Source organism: Eucyclogobius newberryi, unplaced genomic scaffold (assembly GCF_026437365.1).
Source record: "Eucyclogobius newberryi isolate DKJ021-1_F unplaced genomic scaffold, fEucNew1.0.hap1 SCAF_20, whole genome shotgun sequence".
Classification (NCBI taxonomy): Eukaryota; Metazoa; Chordata; class Actinopteri; order Gobiiformes; family Gobiidae; genus Eucyclogobius; species Eucyclogobius newberryi.
The window spans coordinates 4,326,112-4,344,186 of NW_027315835.1; the positions used below are offsets into that span (position 1 = coordinate 4,326,112).

General features: G+C 39.9%; 1 protein-coding gene across 2 annotated transcripts in view; it reads right to left on the reverse strand.

Annotated features, from left to right (window-relative positions):
• Positions 1-18,075, reverse strand: part of LOC140369028 (disks large homolog 5-like) — an 84,626-nt gene that overhangs the window by 54,651 nt on the left and 11,900 nt on the right. For both annotated transcript variants that reach the window (XM_072456233.1, XM_072456234.1), the window contains 5 exons: positions 14,278-14,346; positions 11,394-11,565; positions 10,377-10,520; positions 5,803-5,986; positions 3,267-3,526 (listed from right to left, as the gene is read on the reverse strand). In XM_072456233.1, coding sequence (XP_072312334.1) covers positions 3,267-3,526; positions 5,803-5,986; positions 10,377-10,520; positions 11,394-11,565; positions 14,278-14,346 — 829 coding nt within the window. The remainder of the gene's footprint in view (positions 1-3,266; positions 3,527-5,802; positions 5,987-10,376; positions 10,521-11,393; positions 11,566-14,277; positions 14,347-18,075) is intronic.

Genomic DNA, 18,075 nt, shown 5'->3' on the forward strand with positions numbered 1-18,075 from the left:
AAAAAATTACACTGACTAGAAGTGTAAATCAGCAAGTTTGAATAGGATGTCTTTTATTTTTTTCTCTGTTGTACTCCCTCTGGTCTTGTGCCGTTTTTGTTTTTTATGTTCTTTAAACGCTTTAAAACAAATCTTAATTGAAAATGTTCGTCTTGTAATAAACATCAGACAAATGAAAAAAAATTAAATTGGGATTAAAGTTGGAAATTGATTATTTTGATACATTTTGGACTAAATGAGACTTGACTATTGGACAGTGCCTTAATTTTATTCATCATAATTTATTTTTGTATTATTATTTAAAATAATCATCATCATCATCATCATCATCATCATCATTATTATTATTATTATCATTATCATTTCATATTATTGTTCTGTTTCTATTGTATATATACTTAATTTTTTTTTACATGAAATAAAAAGAAAAGAAAATGTCCGTCTTGAGTTAAAGTTTAGACAAAAAATATAAAAATGACTTGTATCAGTCGCTTCCTTTGACCAAAAATCAGCACAATTCTGTATCAAGATCACATCGGGCTTTGGACGCTTTTACTTTTAACTAAAACTTCAACAGTTTAACTCGAGTAGATTTTTTTCATGTGATACTTTTAATTGACTTGAGTATTTGTTTGTGAAAGTACAGATACTTACAGGTCAGATCTGTGGAGATGCAACTCTGCTCTCTTTTTTTTGCAATAAAAACAAAAGACAGAAAAAGTCCATCCATTGTCTAAAAAATTACGTATTTTTAAATTATTATTGTGATATCGAAATCAGTATCGTATCGAGTATAGAGTCTATTCCATAGTATAGACAACACGAGTTAGAATCTGCCATTAGACAATTTAAATTTCACTTTATCAGGATTTATGAAAACTTTATTCACAGACAAAACAAAAGATGACAGCACCTTATGTTTAGGTTTAAATTTAACTCTCCGTCACTAATGATGACGACAATTATCAAGACAAACAATTAACGACAAAATAAAGGTTCTAGATAGAGAATATTTACACAATATAAAGTGGATTATAGATTTGTATTCAACAGTGCCAGTTCTTTGGGCAAACGGAGAGATAATTTGTGGTTTCAAGATTATAAATGGCTTTTAATCATATGTAAAATGTTGTTCAGAACTTTTAAAACATCACATTTTCAGATTGTAGCTGGCGTAAAACGTATTCATCATCTTAAACTCAAAATATTGGATTTTAACGACTGCAAACTGTCCTAAATGTAGGCGTGGCTTGTGTAAAGTAACTACGCTCTTAATATCGCGTTCACTATTTTAAGCTCTGCATTTTGGAGTTTTCTGCTGGCTCAGCCTAAAAGAGACCTCAAAGTGGCCTCTATCGTCCAGCGACTCGCCCGCGTAAAATGACATCAATTAATCAAGTACTTTACTTATTCAGACAGCCCGGGTGAAGCTGAAACGCCTCTTTTATTGGACTCTAAAATCTGTTCATCACGAAACGAGGCGGATTTTCAAAAGAATTCGATCAGTGCAAATTTAAACTAAAATCAAATGTAAACTTTACATTAAATACAGAGTTTGTTCAGCCTTTAGCATTAGCAATATAGTTTAAAGTAACTAGGACACAAAGTAAATGTCATTATGTCACAAAGAATAAAAAAGGACAATTTCTGAAGTCAGGACTATTAAATGATTGTGTTACAAATATTATTAATTATGAAACAAATTTTGGCTGCAGTAATTAATCGATTGGCTTTAAAAACACGAGCCAAAACACGAAACAACTACATTATTATATCAAAATGTCAAAAAAGAATAAACTATTTCAGATTGTTATCAATAATACTATTTATTCAAAAATATTATCTATGTAAAAGTCTTCAGTTATTTCACCTTTATTTGGTAAAACAAATTGAAAATAACTATAAAAAGTACAATAATATTAATAAAAAATTATTAATAAAAAAATAAAAATAAAAACTAATAATTTGACATTAAACTTCTGGAGGGACTGCACTTAAACTAAAGTGTGTTTAAGCTGTTGGTGTAAAATACATCTTTCGGGAAAATTAACTTAAAAACTGGTCGAATATGATCAGATTTAAATATACATTTAAACCAAAACAATATATAAAACTATATATAAAGAAAAGTAAAAATAGCAAGAAAATTGTGTTAGAAATCCATAATATTTCTATTTCTATTTAGAATATACAAGAGGCCAGACAAGTTTAGTTATTTCTGTTCTAAAGAATAAATAAAGAACAAATTAAAAAAGAACACTTCCTAAACAATTCCTACGACTAAACCTTTTGGGAAAAAGTCTTTGATGTACAACATGATGTAATTAAAAAGGGCAAGAACACAGACTTTAATTGGCAATTAAACTAAGAGTAAATGCCTGAATCTAATTGACTAAAGCACCGGGTTCTAAATTTAGATGATTTCATTTGGTTGAACGGATGAGAAGCTTCAAGAAGGTGAACTCTTCTGGACACGAGCAGAGGAACATCTGTCCTGGAATAATGCTTCTAATTAAGAACAAACGGCATTTTCCCTCTGCGTTTGCACAGATAAAGAAGAAAATGTAACGATGGAAAAATGAAAAAGGTTTAAAATGACGTCTGCACTAATTCTTTACCTTATAAACTTTCAAGCAACTCAAATATTGCTTCTGTTTTTTAATAAAATCTCTCTATTACTATGGCTATAATTAAGATTGTGACTGAAACTGCACCACAAGATCACAAACTAACACAAAGTTATTTAAAGTAAGATTTAAGATTAATTAAGATATTTATATGTAAAAAGTCATTCAAATCTCCAGATAACACTAATCGCAAAACTAAATTGATTCATCATATTTAATCATCTATTTTGTTGTATTATAAATCAAGTCTTTGTAAATACAGTCATTTTTAAGGCTAATTAAAAGGTGTACCGTATTTTCCGGACTATAAGTTGGACCTTTTTTCATAGTTTTGGCCGAGGTGCGACTTATACTTATATACTTATACTCCAGAGCGACTTATTTGTGATGATTTGTTACATTCACACTGACAACCACAAGAGGGCGCTCTAGGCTCTAAACGACGCAGAAGAAGAATCTGCACTTCCTCTTCCTCTGGAGTTTGTGGAGTTGTTTAGAAGTGATACAGAGGAAGAAGAATTCAGTGGATTTAGTGATTTGGGGTAAAACTGATGCTTTGGTAAACTTGTTAGCGTGTTCTTTATGCTATAGTTCTCTGAATAACTGTTCATATGTTACGTTAACATGCTGGATATAGACCTGCGTATGGAGGAGGAGGAGTATTGCTGCTGGTAGTGGAAGGCGGCGTCGCGTTGCTTCAGCAGGACCTCCAGCTGCTTCTGGAGTTGGTGGTTCTCCTCCTCGGCCTGGTCCAGTCGGCTCAGGTCGGCGTTGTGGCTGGCCATGTTGTCGTTGTAGCGTTTCCGCAGCGTCTCGTAGTCCGTCTTCAGCGCCTCGAACTTGTCCACGGCGCTGTCGTAGAGCTTGGTCAGGACCTCGGACGAGCCCTCTCTCATCACCTGCAGGACCAGAGGAGAGTTCAGGGCAAAGTGTATCGTATCGTGCATCGTGTTGGGTCGTTGCTGTATCAATGGAAAATTAACTGAAATATTCACAGATTGAGACGTGTAAAACGGTCAATTATTTGTGTGGGTTTTTGAAGTAAGTCAGTAAAAACATGTGGTTTTGAGCAGAAGTCCGACTTTGTGAATATTATTTGTTTAAAATGGCACAGATTAAACGTCCGTATCTTTTATGTTCATGAAATCATTACCAATTATGATTCATTAGTGTAATTATTATCATAATACATTATTCTTCATATTATCATTTTTCTTACTATTTTTCTTACTATTATTCTTACTATTTTTCTTACTATTTTTCTTATTTGAAGTCAAAAATCTGGATTAAATCTGCAGAGAAATCCTTGTCAATAATTAGAACATCTCAAATAAAAAAGAAAGGACAGTTTTACTTATTCTTTAGACAAGTAATGGTGAAACAACAGTAAGTCTTTTTGATGAGTCATGAAAAGGCAGAGGAAGAACCACGCCGCGAGTACAAAATGTCTTCGTTTTGGAATAAACAAGCACAACTCCATCGAGAATAGGTTCAGTTCTTCCATTTTACCTCCTGGGAGTTCAAATCGGGCCAGCGTCGGTCGTATAAAACTTCACACATTTCTCTAAATCACCTCTTTGCTTTGAGAGGAAGGAACGGACGAGGAACCGGTGTATAACCTCTTTTGCGGCGGGAGTTATCGTGACCTGCCAGCGCTGATCTCATTTAAATGAGCGGTGGTTTTCCAAATAAAGGCCGGGGACATTGAGATGGACGAGCGTTTCCTTTTCCCGTTATTAAAGACACAGGCAGAGGAGGCGTGTCAGACAGAAGAGGCGTGTCCTGTGAGGCCGAGCAGACAGAAGAGGCGTGTCCTGTGAGGCCGAGCAGACAGAGTCCTCTTAAACCATCTGAGAGTCTAACCTGCAGAGCTCCGAGTTTGAGCAAAGGGAGGGAAAAAAAAAAGACCTTTTACCGTATTTTCCGGACTATAAGTCGCACATACATTACACAGTTTGGCCGGGGTGCGACTTATATGTGATCTTATTCATTATTTTCACACTGCCAACCACATTTCACAAGAGGGCGCTCTGGGCTCTAAGCGACGCGACAACTCTGCACTTCAACCAGATTTCATGAAGGTGTTTGAGCTTTTAGGGTCAAAATGAGACCGCCGTGTTCCATCTGCATTTCATTTTAAAGCATTTCCCCCCCGTGAAAAGGAAGCGCGCTGCGAGTAATGAACCAGCAGTGAATACCGTATTTGTCGTTTTATAAAAGTCACACTGGAGTATAGTAAAATAATAACAGATGAGAGAACATGGTGAATAGGTGTACGTATGCTAATGCTAACACCTTCAGCTACATGACGTATGCTAATGCTAACACCTTCAGCTACATGACGTATGCTAATGCTAACACCTTCAGCTACATGACGTATGCTAATGCTAACACCTTCAGCTACATGACGTATGCTAACGCTAACACCTTCAGCTACATGATGTATGCTAACGCTAACACCTTCAGCTACATGACGTATGCTAACGCTAACACCTTCAGCTACATGACGTATGCTAACGCTAACACCTTCAGCTACATGACGTATGCTAACGCTAACACCTTCAGCTACAGGACGTATGCTAACGCTAACACCTTCAGCTACATGACGTATGCTAACGCTTACACCTTCAGCTACATGACGTATGCTAACGCTAACACCTTCAGCTACATGACGTATGCTAACGCCAACACCTTCAGCTACATGAGGCACAGACAGAACTGTGGTAAGTGTCTGGTATGTTAGCGTAACATATGAACAGTTATTCAGATAACTATAGCATAAAGAACATGCTAACAAGTTTAGCAAAGCATCAGTTTTACCCCAAATCACTAAATCCATTGAATTCTTCTTCCTCTGTGTCACTTCTAAACAACTCCACAAACTCCAGAGGAAGAGGAAGTGCAGATTCTTCTTCTGCGTCGCTTAGAGCCTAGAGCGCCCTCTTGTGGTGGTCGGTGTGAAAATAAGGAATAAAATCACATATAAGTCGCTCTGGAGTATAAGCCCAGCCAAAACTATGAAAAATATGGTAATTGCGAGGCTAAAAATGTGTTGGGAATGTGTTAAAAATGAACTAGTGAGACAGTCAGATCAGGTACAGCTCCTTTAACTGATCCCGTTTGAACATCCTGCCAGCTGGTCTCCGGTCCGTTTCCCGCCGCCGCCCCCGTTTACCTGTTGGTGCAGCATCCTCATGTCGGCCACCTCGCGCTGGTCGCCCTCGTGCAGCCGCCGCAGCTCGTCGCACGCCTGCTTCACGTGGTTGTGCTCGCGGACCAGCTGCACGTTGTCCTGCCGCACCAGCTCCAGCTCGTCCTTCATCTGCGCGTGCTCGCTCGCCATGCGACCGTGCAGCGTGCTGGAGAGCCGCCACACAAACACAGCCGCGGTTAGAGAAGAGTGCATCGGGTCAATCCCACGATGATGCATGATAATAAAGTGTAAAATGGTGCTACAAATGAGGATGTAACACGCTAAGACTAAAGTTGAAAGAACAGGGCAACGCAAATGCAAAAGAAAACACGGATAACAAAACTTTCTCCGGACACGGATTAGTTTTACCTCGGAACCTAAAGTAAATTGTAATAATTGCGAACCTCGTCTGAGTTTCTGGTTCTGTGCGTATTTTACATCACTATTTTTAAAGAACCCAATACATTTCATTGACATGTTTCTTTGTTAAACCGCGACCTGCACAAATTCACAATGAAACACGCCCATTTTCATCATCAAAAAAGTTGAAACGTTACATGTTTTGGCGTGAACAAGTTTCTTTTCTTTGAACAAGCGACAAAATTGTAGCGCGGTCCCAAAATAATTCGTGGGAAATTATACTAAAATGACTCATGGCGACATATCGATACGGCAGCCCACGATATCGATACTGTATCTGTATTTAGTCGCTGTCTTGAGGCTTATATTTGATTCAAAATGTCTCAAAGTCCATTTTATATCCAAACATGAACTAGATTAATATTAATTTGCCACGGAACCTTTGCCAATACAATACGTTTTTCCCCCTACGATTAAAAAAGTAAGAGGGACACAAAACAAACTGAACAAACTTGAATTAAATATTAGAATTTAAACTTCCAGAGCCCAAACTCGTCCAAAACTAGTGATGTAAAGTCATGGTTTTCAGTCGTTCAGAGACGTTTCAGCATCTCTTCTCAGCAATCGCGGCAAATCTCTACAAATCAAGCTGTTTTTTATTCAGAATTGATCTCCACGTCGTTCATGTTGTCGACACGTACTACTTACTCCGACTTTGCTGTAGCGCGAACTCAAAAACACCGAAACGTTTGAGTATTCGAGGTAAAAAGTGTTTAAATCGCTTCATATCCCTGATGCATTAATCATAACTGGCCCCCGGCCCGTCCCCGTCTGCCCTCAGAGGAAAACACTCAGACAGATTAACCTAAGTGACACCGCACATCTGGAACCTATTGTAAATCTCTGACCTGGAGGTGAACTTGCACCGACGACAGGCGGGAAAAAGAAAATGCACATATTACAGTGTCAACATTTACTTTTGAGAAGGGGCCATGGACCAGGGCTGCGGGGGTTTTATTTTGTTTTTGTTTTTTGGGGAGTTTGGGGTCATTTGTCTGGAGTGTTTGACTGGTTCAGCGTCGGCTTCAGGGTTGAATAAGTAACATTTTCACTTTATTGGAGGGTGTTGTGAGTTCCTGTGATGGTTAAATATGTGTTTTCAGGGCGTTTGAAGTGACCGTCGTCGCCCCCTGGTGTTTCTGGGCGGAAAACCAGCCTTGCAATGAAGATAACTCTCCTGAGAAACCCTGGCCCTTTAGTTTATATTCAATGTGAAATGCTTTTGTATGAGATTATGCAATGTCTTATAAAATAAATAAAATAAATAAAATAAATAAAATAAATAAAATAAATAAAATAAATAAAATAAATAAAATAAATAAAAAATACATCATTAATTTTTTACCGCTTGTTTCCTTTCGGGGGTCGCGGGATAATAAAAATAATAATAATAAAAATGAATACGAATAAAATATACTTAATACAAATAAAATATAAAATAAATGTTTTGCGTCTATTTTCTGACTTGACCAGAGTTACTTAGTTCTGCTTTAAGAGTTTGTTGATGTTTTTTTTAAATGTTTATATGTCCATGTTCCTTGTAGAGCCGATATCAGCAAAACTGATTATCTCAGATGTTCCAAGGTCACGGTTAAAAACAGATTGGACCGCGCAATTGTGCTGTAGTAGATCCCAGACTCTGGAAAAGTCCTCCTCTGGGCTTTAGAACAGTCTCTGAATATTTCACTCACTTGTTTGCAGGGGCTTTTAAAAACGAGCTGCGACAAACATTTTTATAGCATCAGTTAGGCGTGTTTTTGCATGCCTGGTCTGTCTGTATCTAGTTTCGATACACCTTTTAGTATTGACAAACTTGCGGTCAACTTCCCTCAGCAAATGCCTGGGCAAGAATCACAAACACACAACACAAAAAAATCAAAAACTGACAAAACGACAAACACCATTTCCCACAGCCTAATTTGACTTCACAGATTGGAGTGGAGAGAACAGCCTGAGTGCGTTCAGGGCAGGGTCCAGAAGGAGGGCGCGGCTTAAACTCGTCTGTAATCCCTCATCTGTCCGTTTGCATTTGAGCCAGATGTCTGTCCCATACACTTTTAAACACTATGGCATCAGTAAATTACTCAAATAGTGCACCCAGGCTCAATATTCTCCCACTGCCATCACCAGCAGAAGCAGCATTTCAGAGCAAAAACTAAATTGGGTTGGAAAGATTTATCACAATTTCAAAATGAATGACTACAATTGGCTCATTTTATTAGAAATCACTGGCTACTACTACTACTAAAACCAGAATACAGCAAGTATTAATTGATGAAACACTGTCACTTTAACCATAATTTAATCACCCACTGCACTGTTCACTTTCTGCACCACATATGTAAATTCAACTGTAAATGCCTATATTTATTCTTTTTTATCTTATGCCTATTTTTTCTTATCCCATAGCAGATTTAAATGGTTTCTCTTTTTGACTTATATTAGGTTGTTTTATCATTGTTCATTGTTTTATGTTGCACTGAATCACCAAGTTCCCATGTTTGTGAATCCTGTAATTTGACAATGGCAATAAACCTTTACGATTCAGAGAAAGGAGAATGAGGACGTCCGGTTACGGCGGCGCTTTGAGGTGACGCACGCGCACCTCTGCTGTAAAACCTGGCTTTAAAATCATCGCTTGACCCACACAATCCCAAAGATGAAGACTAACGGATGTGTAAACCAGAAGGCATAAGTTTGGTTACGCTACGGGACCAAAAGAAACAAAGCTGACGGTCCAGGGCCCCATTGGAAAACAGCCTGCGTGGCAAGCTAACGAAGCTAACGAGGCTAACATGGCTAACAAACCTGCATTGTCAATTAGAGTCTTGGAATCAGCTGGAATGGAATCTAATCCTTCTGCTGTTTGTAATGTTGGAGTCTTTTTTGGATTCTTCCTCGTCGCCCTGATGATCTTGTAGCGTCTCTTACATTTTCTTGCGTTGCTTTGCCCGATGTTCTAAATGTGCTGGAAAGACCCTCATCAATTCACTCATTATCCCTCTTTTATTTTATGAAACTGGGAACAAATTTCTCTCAAAAAGGCTCAGACTCTCAGAAGTGTCTTTCAGGCGAGAGTCGTCTTGAATTTCATATATTTACAGGAATCAAGTCGTCTGATAATTTGCGAATAAAACATTTTTTTATAATTACATAATTTCGTTTCTCCTTTTTGTTTTACTTCCTTGGCCATTTGTATCCATTCATTTTTTTAGAGATACTGTATTTTCGGGACTATACGTTCTTTTCATAGTTTTGGCCGGGGTGCGACTTATACTTATATTTATACTTATACTTCGGAGTTATATGAGCGACTTATGTGATATAATTTGTTATTTTCACACTTGCAATCGCATTTAATACTCCAGTGCGACTTATATATGTTTTTTCTTCTCTATGATGCATTTTATGGCTGGTGCGACTTATACTCCGGTGCGACTTATACTCCGGTGCGACCTATACTCCGGTGCGACCTATACTCCGGTGCGACCTATACTCCGGTGCGACCTATACTCCGGTGCGACCTATACTCCGGTGCGACCTATACTCCGGTGCGACCTATACTCCGGTGCGACCTATACTCCGGTGCGACCTATACTCCGGTGCGACCTATACTCCGGTGCGACCTATACTCCGGTGCGACCTATACTCCGGTGCGACTTTTCCAGTGCGACTTATACTCCAGAAAATACAGACACATCTTTTTCTTTTTTTACTTTTAATGAATTAGTTGATTCTGCGTGTAGGTTTTAGATTTGTTGTAGTTTTTTCTTGCACATTGCTAGTTGTTAACGTCCCATAATACTTCTTGATATTACACCTTGTCGTTAACCGTTTGCTGAGCATCTGTAAATAAATCAAACATAAAACAATGAAATAAAAATCTAGAGTAAAGTCTTATTATTTTGTGTTGTGATCTCAAATAAATCGTGACAACACTGCTCAGCTCTACGGCTTTTGAGGCGTTATAAATGCGTCATCCCTTTGCCGCTCTGACTAAAAGTGAAACGAGCTCCGGCGTGAACGTGTCAGTGAACTCAGCGCGGGACAAAAGCTGCTGAAATATTGACGAGGGACGTTGAGAGGTTTTTTTTTTTTTTTTAGCCGGGCGATGGCCGGGAGGGTGCTGTACTCACTGGTAAAAGTCGGCCTTCTTCACGGCCTCTTCGCAGCGCTTTAGAGTGCCGCTGTGCTGGTTCTGCAGAGACTGGAGGTCGGCCATGGCCTTCATGCACTGCAGCTTCAGCCGCTCGTAATCGTGGCCCGTTTTGGAGTTTGGTCTGAAGCGCACACGCGAAAACATACGTGAAATTACAAGAAAACATGTGAAAGTGCAACAACAAAGTGGTTATTTATTCAAAAACAAAACACAAACTCCTGCGGTGGGAACAATAGATGGATACACGTGGGATGTACTTTAGCAGGTGCAAAACAAAAGGCTTCATCACTGACAGAATATACCGTATTTTCTGAACTATAAATTGCACCTTTTTTCATAGTTTTGGCCGGGGTGCGACTTATATATACATTTATACTTATATACTTATACTCTGGAGTGACTTATATGTGATGTTATTTGTTATTTTCACACTTGCAACCGCATTTCATACTCCAGTGCGACTTACATAAGTTTTTTCGTCACCGCTATGCATTTTTTTGGCAGGTGCAACTTATAGTCCGGAAAATACAGTACCAAACTTCAAGGACTGGACTGTACTTAAATAAAGATGAATAAATAAAAAATAATAATAACAATGTACTATAGCGATATTGACAAAAAATAATCTCTGTATTTTATAATTTTTTTTTTTTTTTCTTCTTTTTCAAAAGAAAGAAAAGTAGTATAAACGGGGGAATGTTTGACGATCTGGTCAAATCTGATCAGTTGTCAAAGTTCAGGTACAGTAAAAAGCTTTTATCAGGCTTTTTAAAATGATCTTTAAAACATTCATTGGTAAAAAGATTTCACATTTGAAAATTTCAGAGAAGCCAAATGAGATTCGTCCTTATTTGTGGAGAGAAAACTGCATCATAAACACAATAAAACAAGCGTGAATGAAGCTAAAATGGGGGACAATATTCTCCTCTTTAACATGGTTTAAAAGGGTTAGTTTCTCAAACCCTGGCTCCGCCCCCCGCGGTCGGTCCGATACCTGCAGTCGTCGAAGGTGGTCCCGGGCGAGGACAGGGCCAGCCGTTTGCGCAGCTCGTCTCGCTCTCGCGTCACCTGCCGGAGCTGGAAGAGGACGGTCTCCATCTTCTCGCTGACCACCAGGGGGCCGTCCAGGAGCGCGGGGGGAGGGGAGGAGGCTGGGGCCGGGGTGCCTGGAACGGTCAGCATGTCACTGGAGCATGGGGCAGTGCGGTAAAGCGGGTAAAACTACTGAAGTAATGGCATCTTCTGGTGCTGCCCAGCGAGTCCTGACTCAAACTATTTACTGCATGTCTTCCCCTCTCTCTCATCCCCCATTTCACTGTCCTTTCCTCTCTAATAAAGCCTATAGGCCACAAAAACTTGGGAGAAAAAAAGAAAATAAATTGTGTCTTCTGATGACAAAAAAGACACAAAGAATATGGACAAAATAATCATAATAATCAAATGGAAAATATGACATTCTGACTTAAATTTTGAAATGGACAAATTTGATACACTTTGGACTAAATGGGACTTGACTGCTGGACTTAAATTGTATTTGTATTTTTTGGCCAGCTCTCTGGTCCTGTTTGTTTTATTTGTATACATTAAAAAAAAAAAAATAATAATTTTGGTTTACGTTTTTTTAAGAAATAACAATCTTTTTTTTGTATAGTCCCATTTTAGAACTGATTCGAAAAAACACGGAAGGCAAAATATGTATCTTGAAGGCAAAATATGTATCTTGAGGTGGTACCAATGATGTAGGTGATACAATGTTCACTGTAAACTACAAAAACTGCAAACCTTATACTTTTTTGGACCTTTGTAAATGTTTTTCCTCAAACGTTAAAGCAGAATTAAGATTTTGACCTTATTGAACGCCTTTAAAGTCACTGTGATGGTTAAATGGGACATCGTCCCTCGCCACCACAGACATTGTCTGACTCCCTCGCCACCACAGACATTGTCTCATCATCATTTCTCCCTGTGGCCCTCAGAGGCAACTGTTGTTGTGATTTTGGGCCTTACAAAAATAAATTGATTTGATGATTTGATAATAATAATAATAATAATAATAATAATAATAATAATAATAATAATAATAATAACTTTTATTTATATAGCGCTTTTCAGTGACCCAAAGACGCTGAACATAATGAAAAAGGGGGGGGGTATTTACAGACAGGGGGGGACAACACGTACAATACACAATAATATACAGATAAAATGAACAAGACAGAAGAAGTAGAGAGAAAAAGATGGGGATGTAACAGGGGGTAGAAGTGTAGGCAATGGGGTAGAGGAGGCTAGGGGTAGGGGAGGTCATAGGCTTGGGTGAAGAGGTATGTTTTTAGGCGGGATTTGAATGTTGTGAGTGAGGGAGAGTGGCGGACAGGTTGGGGGAGGGAGTTCCAGAGTCGGGGTGCTGTTCGGGAGAATGCTCTGTCGCCAAAAGTTTTGAGTCGGGATGTTGGTGCAGTCAGGGTGAGAGAGGAGGAGGATCGGAGAGCTCGGGTGGGGCGGTGGGGGATGAGGAGGTCAGACAGGTAGGGGGGGGCAAGGTGGTGAAGAGCTTTGAAGGTGAGGAGGAGTATTTTAAAGTTTATGCGCTGCTTGATGGGGAGCCAGTGGAGAGAGCGGAGAACGGGGGTGATGTGTTCACGGGACCGGGTGTGGGTGAGGAGGCGGGCAGCGGAGTTTTGGACCATTTGGAGTCTATGGAGGGAATGGGAGGAGATGCCAGTGAGGAGGGAGTTGCAGTAGTCGAGGCGGGAGGAGATGAAGGCATGGATGAGGGATTCAGCAGCGGGGAGGGTGAGGCAGTGTCGGATTTTGGCGATGCGGCGGAGGTGGAAGTATGAGGTCTTGACAATGTGGCTGACATGGGGAGTGAAGGAGAGGGTGGGGTCCATGATGACACCGAGATTGCGTACCAGGGTAGAGGGGGTGATGGTCGAGGTGTCGATGCTGAGTGAAAAGGGACCAGTTTTAAATGTGTATTTTCGGGGCGTTTGAAGTGTGTCGTCGCCCCCTGCTATCCAAAGAGGCCTTGCAACATCGCCCCGAGGACAACTCTCCTGAGAAACCCTGACTCTTTATCTATTATATGGCTACAATAAGTGATGTTTTAAATGTGCTTGTACTTCCTTCCTACAATAAAAAAAACTAAGATAAAACCAGAAGCGTTTCCGTCCGTTTTTGACAGCGGATTTTCACAAGAGCTGCAGGGGGCGCTCTAACGCCCTCACGGCACATTATCTATTGCAATATAGTGGCGAGGCTGACAGAATTGTAGATGAAATGCTGCTTTTTACTTTTATAAAGCCTTTGTGGTGTGACTCATTACCAAAATAAAATCTAAAGAATAAAGATATAGTATAAAAGGGGGAAAAAACAGTTGCGTCTTCATGTGGTTTGCTCTGAAATGGAGCAAAGGATCATGGTCTACATAGTTTTAATTTTTGCTCTTGCTGCTTCAACAAAACAATACATTTATGCAAAGGAGCTCGTGATTTGATATTTATCCCGAGACTTTTGACGATAGAAAAAAAAAAAAAAACATCTTTTCCACGATCTAAAAACAGCACAAGAGTAAGACCAGACATAAGACAAAAGAAAACCGTGACAAAATAATCCACACACTATACAATACTTCTCGTTACGAGGCTCATAACTACTCCACCGCGCCGCCCGAACGCCATCGATAACGCAGAACGAACTAATCCTCAGATCTTAAGTGTCGAGCGGCACGTCGGAACCGCTCTGCGCAATAGTCACTTGCACGTGGCCTGGTCGGCGCTGCGAGGGACTGACTTCATCTTAATTCCAGCTCAGAAAAACATAAAAATATGGGTTGTTTTGACGCCCAAGTCTTTGCAAAGGACTTGGGAGGGACTCACCTAAGCTGCTGAGGGAGCTGCTGCTCTCCGAGTCGGACGGCATCGTGGACAGAACGCTGTACGTGGAGCCTGCAGGGACACAAGGACTTTAGTATTTCATGTGATTTTATAGGAAAAGATCAAAGAAAGAGCCACAATCGCAGTAAATATACGGCAAATGGCTAAAATGGTGGAAAATAGGACGACGTATCAACAGATTTGTTTCAGGTGTTCCAGAGTACGGCAGATCTATCATTCGTCTTTATTGCTTAACGCTTTAATGTAAAATTATTTAAATGATTCTGATTTTGTGGAGTTGGTCATGAGATGTGATGCGCAAACATTTTCATTTATTTAAAAAAATTGGTGTGAAAAATCATGAAATATATCAGGTTCAAGTTTCTTTGTTGACCCATACAATATTAAGACATTTTGCGTAGTTATTGACAAAAAATATAACCAAAAATACTCAAAAATGCATGAAATTTTTACTTAAGTATCAAAAACGCAATTAAAGAATATGACAGAAGCACAATTTTTTTTTTAAAAACACACAAATATTAAACTGGACTTCAAATCTTATAAACAGAACAAGTATATTTTTTACAACGGTGATTGAAAAAATAGAAAAATAAAAAACCTTAAATGTCACAGTGTAGAAGTTCAAATAATCAGACCAAAAGTACATTTGTGTCTCTTCTTTATTTGCTTCCATCAAAATCACCAACACCTGTGCAACCAGAATCCATTTAAATACCCTCACCACTCTACTACTTCCTTCACCCTTTCACAATAAGACACCTTTTGTGTGTGAGGCATAATAATACATATATACATAATGCAGGTTCGCCATAACAGCCTCATTTACGTGTACGTGTTGAAAAACATGTGCAGCCGGCCGCAGTGTCGTGACTTCTAATCCCGCCTCCGACAATTCACTGCATGTCCTCCCTTCTCTCTCACCCCCGCTTCACGCTCGGCTGTCCCGTGTGAAAAAGCCTACGGCCCGAGAAAATCCTCAAAAACGGAAACACAACATTTTTTGAACCATTGTCAACACCTCCAGGAATGTTAAAGCAGAACTACGTCACTTTAGCGTTAGAGCCCCCCCTGCAGCTCCTTTGTGAAAATCTACGCAACAGACGCAAACGTTTATTTCCATCTGTTTTTTCTTAGTTTTTTATTGTAGTAAGGAAGTGTAAGCGCATTAAAAAAAATCATTTAACGTGGCCAAATAAAAAAAAGAGTCAGGGTTTCTCAGGAGAGTTGTCCTCGGGTCCATGTTGCAAGGCCGGTTTGGACAGCGTTTTCAAATAATCACAGTAAGTACAGGCATGTGGGCGGGGATAGGGGATAGGTGAAAACGTTATTTTTCCGAGCACTTGAGCCTCCGTTTAAGGACGATACAGGATTAACTCAAACACGGGGGAATCAATAGGAATACATCTCGAAGACAATGGCGAGGGAACTCTGTTGTAATGCGGCTAAAAGCTCGTAAAAAGTTGAATTTGCATAAATGTATCCACTTTAAAAACAGGTACTGACACTAACCCAGCACCGTGAATGCAAAAAGAAGTCAATCGATCATTGAAATAGTCTAATTTAGCAATGGAATAAGGGTTTTTTGTACTATACATAGAATCCAAAGCATGTCATGTGATGAGAGAAGAGGTTTTGACTGAAACAGAGCCGCAATTAACCCAAAATGACACCAGAAACATGCCAAACGAGTGGTTTCTACGACAACGTCCTCAATCGCCATCTATTGAGCTTTCGTCTTGGTCACGGTTGGTAAAAAATCTCGCTCACGGGCCTTTTTTCGCCGTCCATTGAACTCATCGATCGAAGAGATATCGAAATAATCGTTAGCGCCAACAAAAACGAGTCACTTTTACGGCAAGTTTACTTTGTTTTCGACTAAAACCTGCGAAATGTATCTTCCCCTCGTCGCTGTGAACCCCCTAAAGCTCAAACTCGCCGTAGAACGTATAAACGCTGTTTTTTTTTCCTTCGCAGAGGCCTCAAATGAAAGGGCCCGACCGTCTGCGTTCAGTGGATCATTAGCCGTGCTGTGCCCTCAGCCCAAACCGGGGAAGTCCCTCCTCTTTGTCCCAGAAATGAAGGCTCGGCTTTTCTCCGAAGGAAACTTTAAACTCGGGGCCTTGATCTTCCACACAAGCACCTGACGACAGCGAGACGAGGATGGGAAATACCTAGAGCCAAAAGGTTTGAGAAGCGTTTGATCCTGTGACGCAATCGGGACAAATGAGAAGAAAGAGGGGGAAACTTGGGTCGGACGTAGTTTTTTACAAGCTTCAGGGGAGAATATTATAGTTTTTTAGGACATTGTGTGTCAGGTGCGTGATCCATAAACCACTGAAGCAAACAAAAAAGCAGCTCGACACAAACAGGAAAAAAACGACGATAAAAAGGTATCGAACAATTCATTCAAAACAGTTAGTGTTTCTTCAAAGTTAATGAGCGGGGATTTGGGGTCTTAATTTACAGAACAGTGCAATATTCTTCTCTTTCATCACGTTCTTTCACATTTGATTATTTCTGATTTATCTGTTTGTACTGTGAATATACGACACTTTGAATTACTGTCAGTCTTGTCACGATTCTAAACTTAATGCCAAGGAATAGTTTGGCCACTCGATATTGTGATGACACGAAACACTTAACACAATACCGTAATTTTCAACAAAACATTTTTATTTATTTCTTCAAGATCGTTCTAAAACGGTTCAATATTGTACGGTTTTGTCATTGTTTTTTGCATCAATTATTTTCCCATCCATCCATCCATCCATTTTCTACCGCTTGTTCCCTTTCGGGGTCGCGGGTGACTGGAGCCTATCCCAGTGACTTCGGGCCTTAGGCGGGGTACACCCTGGACAGTGGCCAACTTGTCGCAGGGCCAACACAGAGACACAGACATTACAGACAGTTCACTCTCACATTCATTCACTAGGGCCAATTTAGAGTCACCATTTTTTACCTAACACATGCATGTGTTTGGACTGTGGGAGGAAGCCGGAGAACCCGGAGAGAACCCACGGTAACACGGGGAGAACATGCAAACTCCACCCAGAGAGATCATGTGATGTTGGTCTGGTCCGGGAATCGAACCCACGATCTCCTTCTTGGGAGGCAAGAGCGCTAACCGCCTTTGCCACCCCCTAATTATTTTTTTTTAAAATTATTTTCCCACTAATCGAATTTTTTTTTTCTTTCGCGTTCAATAAACCATTTAAAACAATATTAAATCATGTTTAAATAAACGTTTAAGTTCATAGTAATAAAAGGAGTTTCTGTTTAAAAGTACACATTTTACTCTTAAATTCACATATGTCCCCAAAACAGCAGCATTTCACTAGAACTATACAATATATGCAGTCATTTTGCAGCATTAGCTCTGCGCTTTAGCTCTGCGCTTTAGCTCTGCGCTTTAGCTCTGCGCTTTAGCTCTGCGCTTTAGCTCTGCGCTTTAGCTCTGCGCTTTAGCTCCTGCAGGTCGGCGCGGAACAAGCTCCCTGTGAACAAAAGTCGTTCCGTACGCCACAGATTCCCGCAGTTTTAATTAAATATGTAAATTTAACCAATCATTGGGCAATAAACTAATAATCAAAGCGTTTTTGTAACAGGCTTTTAGCTAGGATTTGAAAACACCCTGTCCAACCGGGGGCTTTAAAATTTTTTCGATCTAGAGCAATCTAGAGCGGCGCACGCCTCTCGTATCATTGACTTTCCATACTCTCGACCAATCAGCGCGCAGCATGCAAATTTTCACTTGTAAACACTCAACTGTCATGGCGC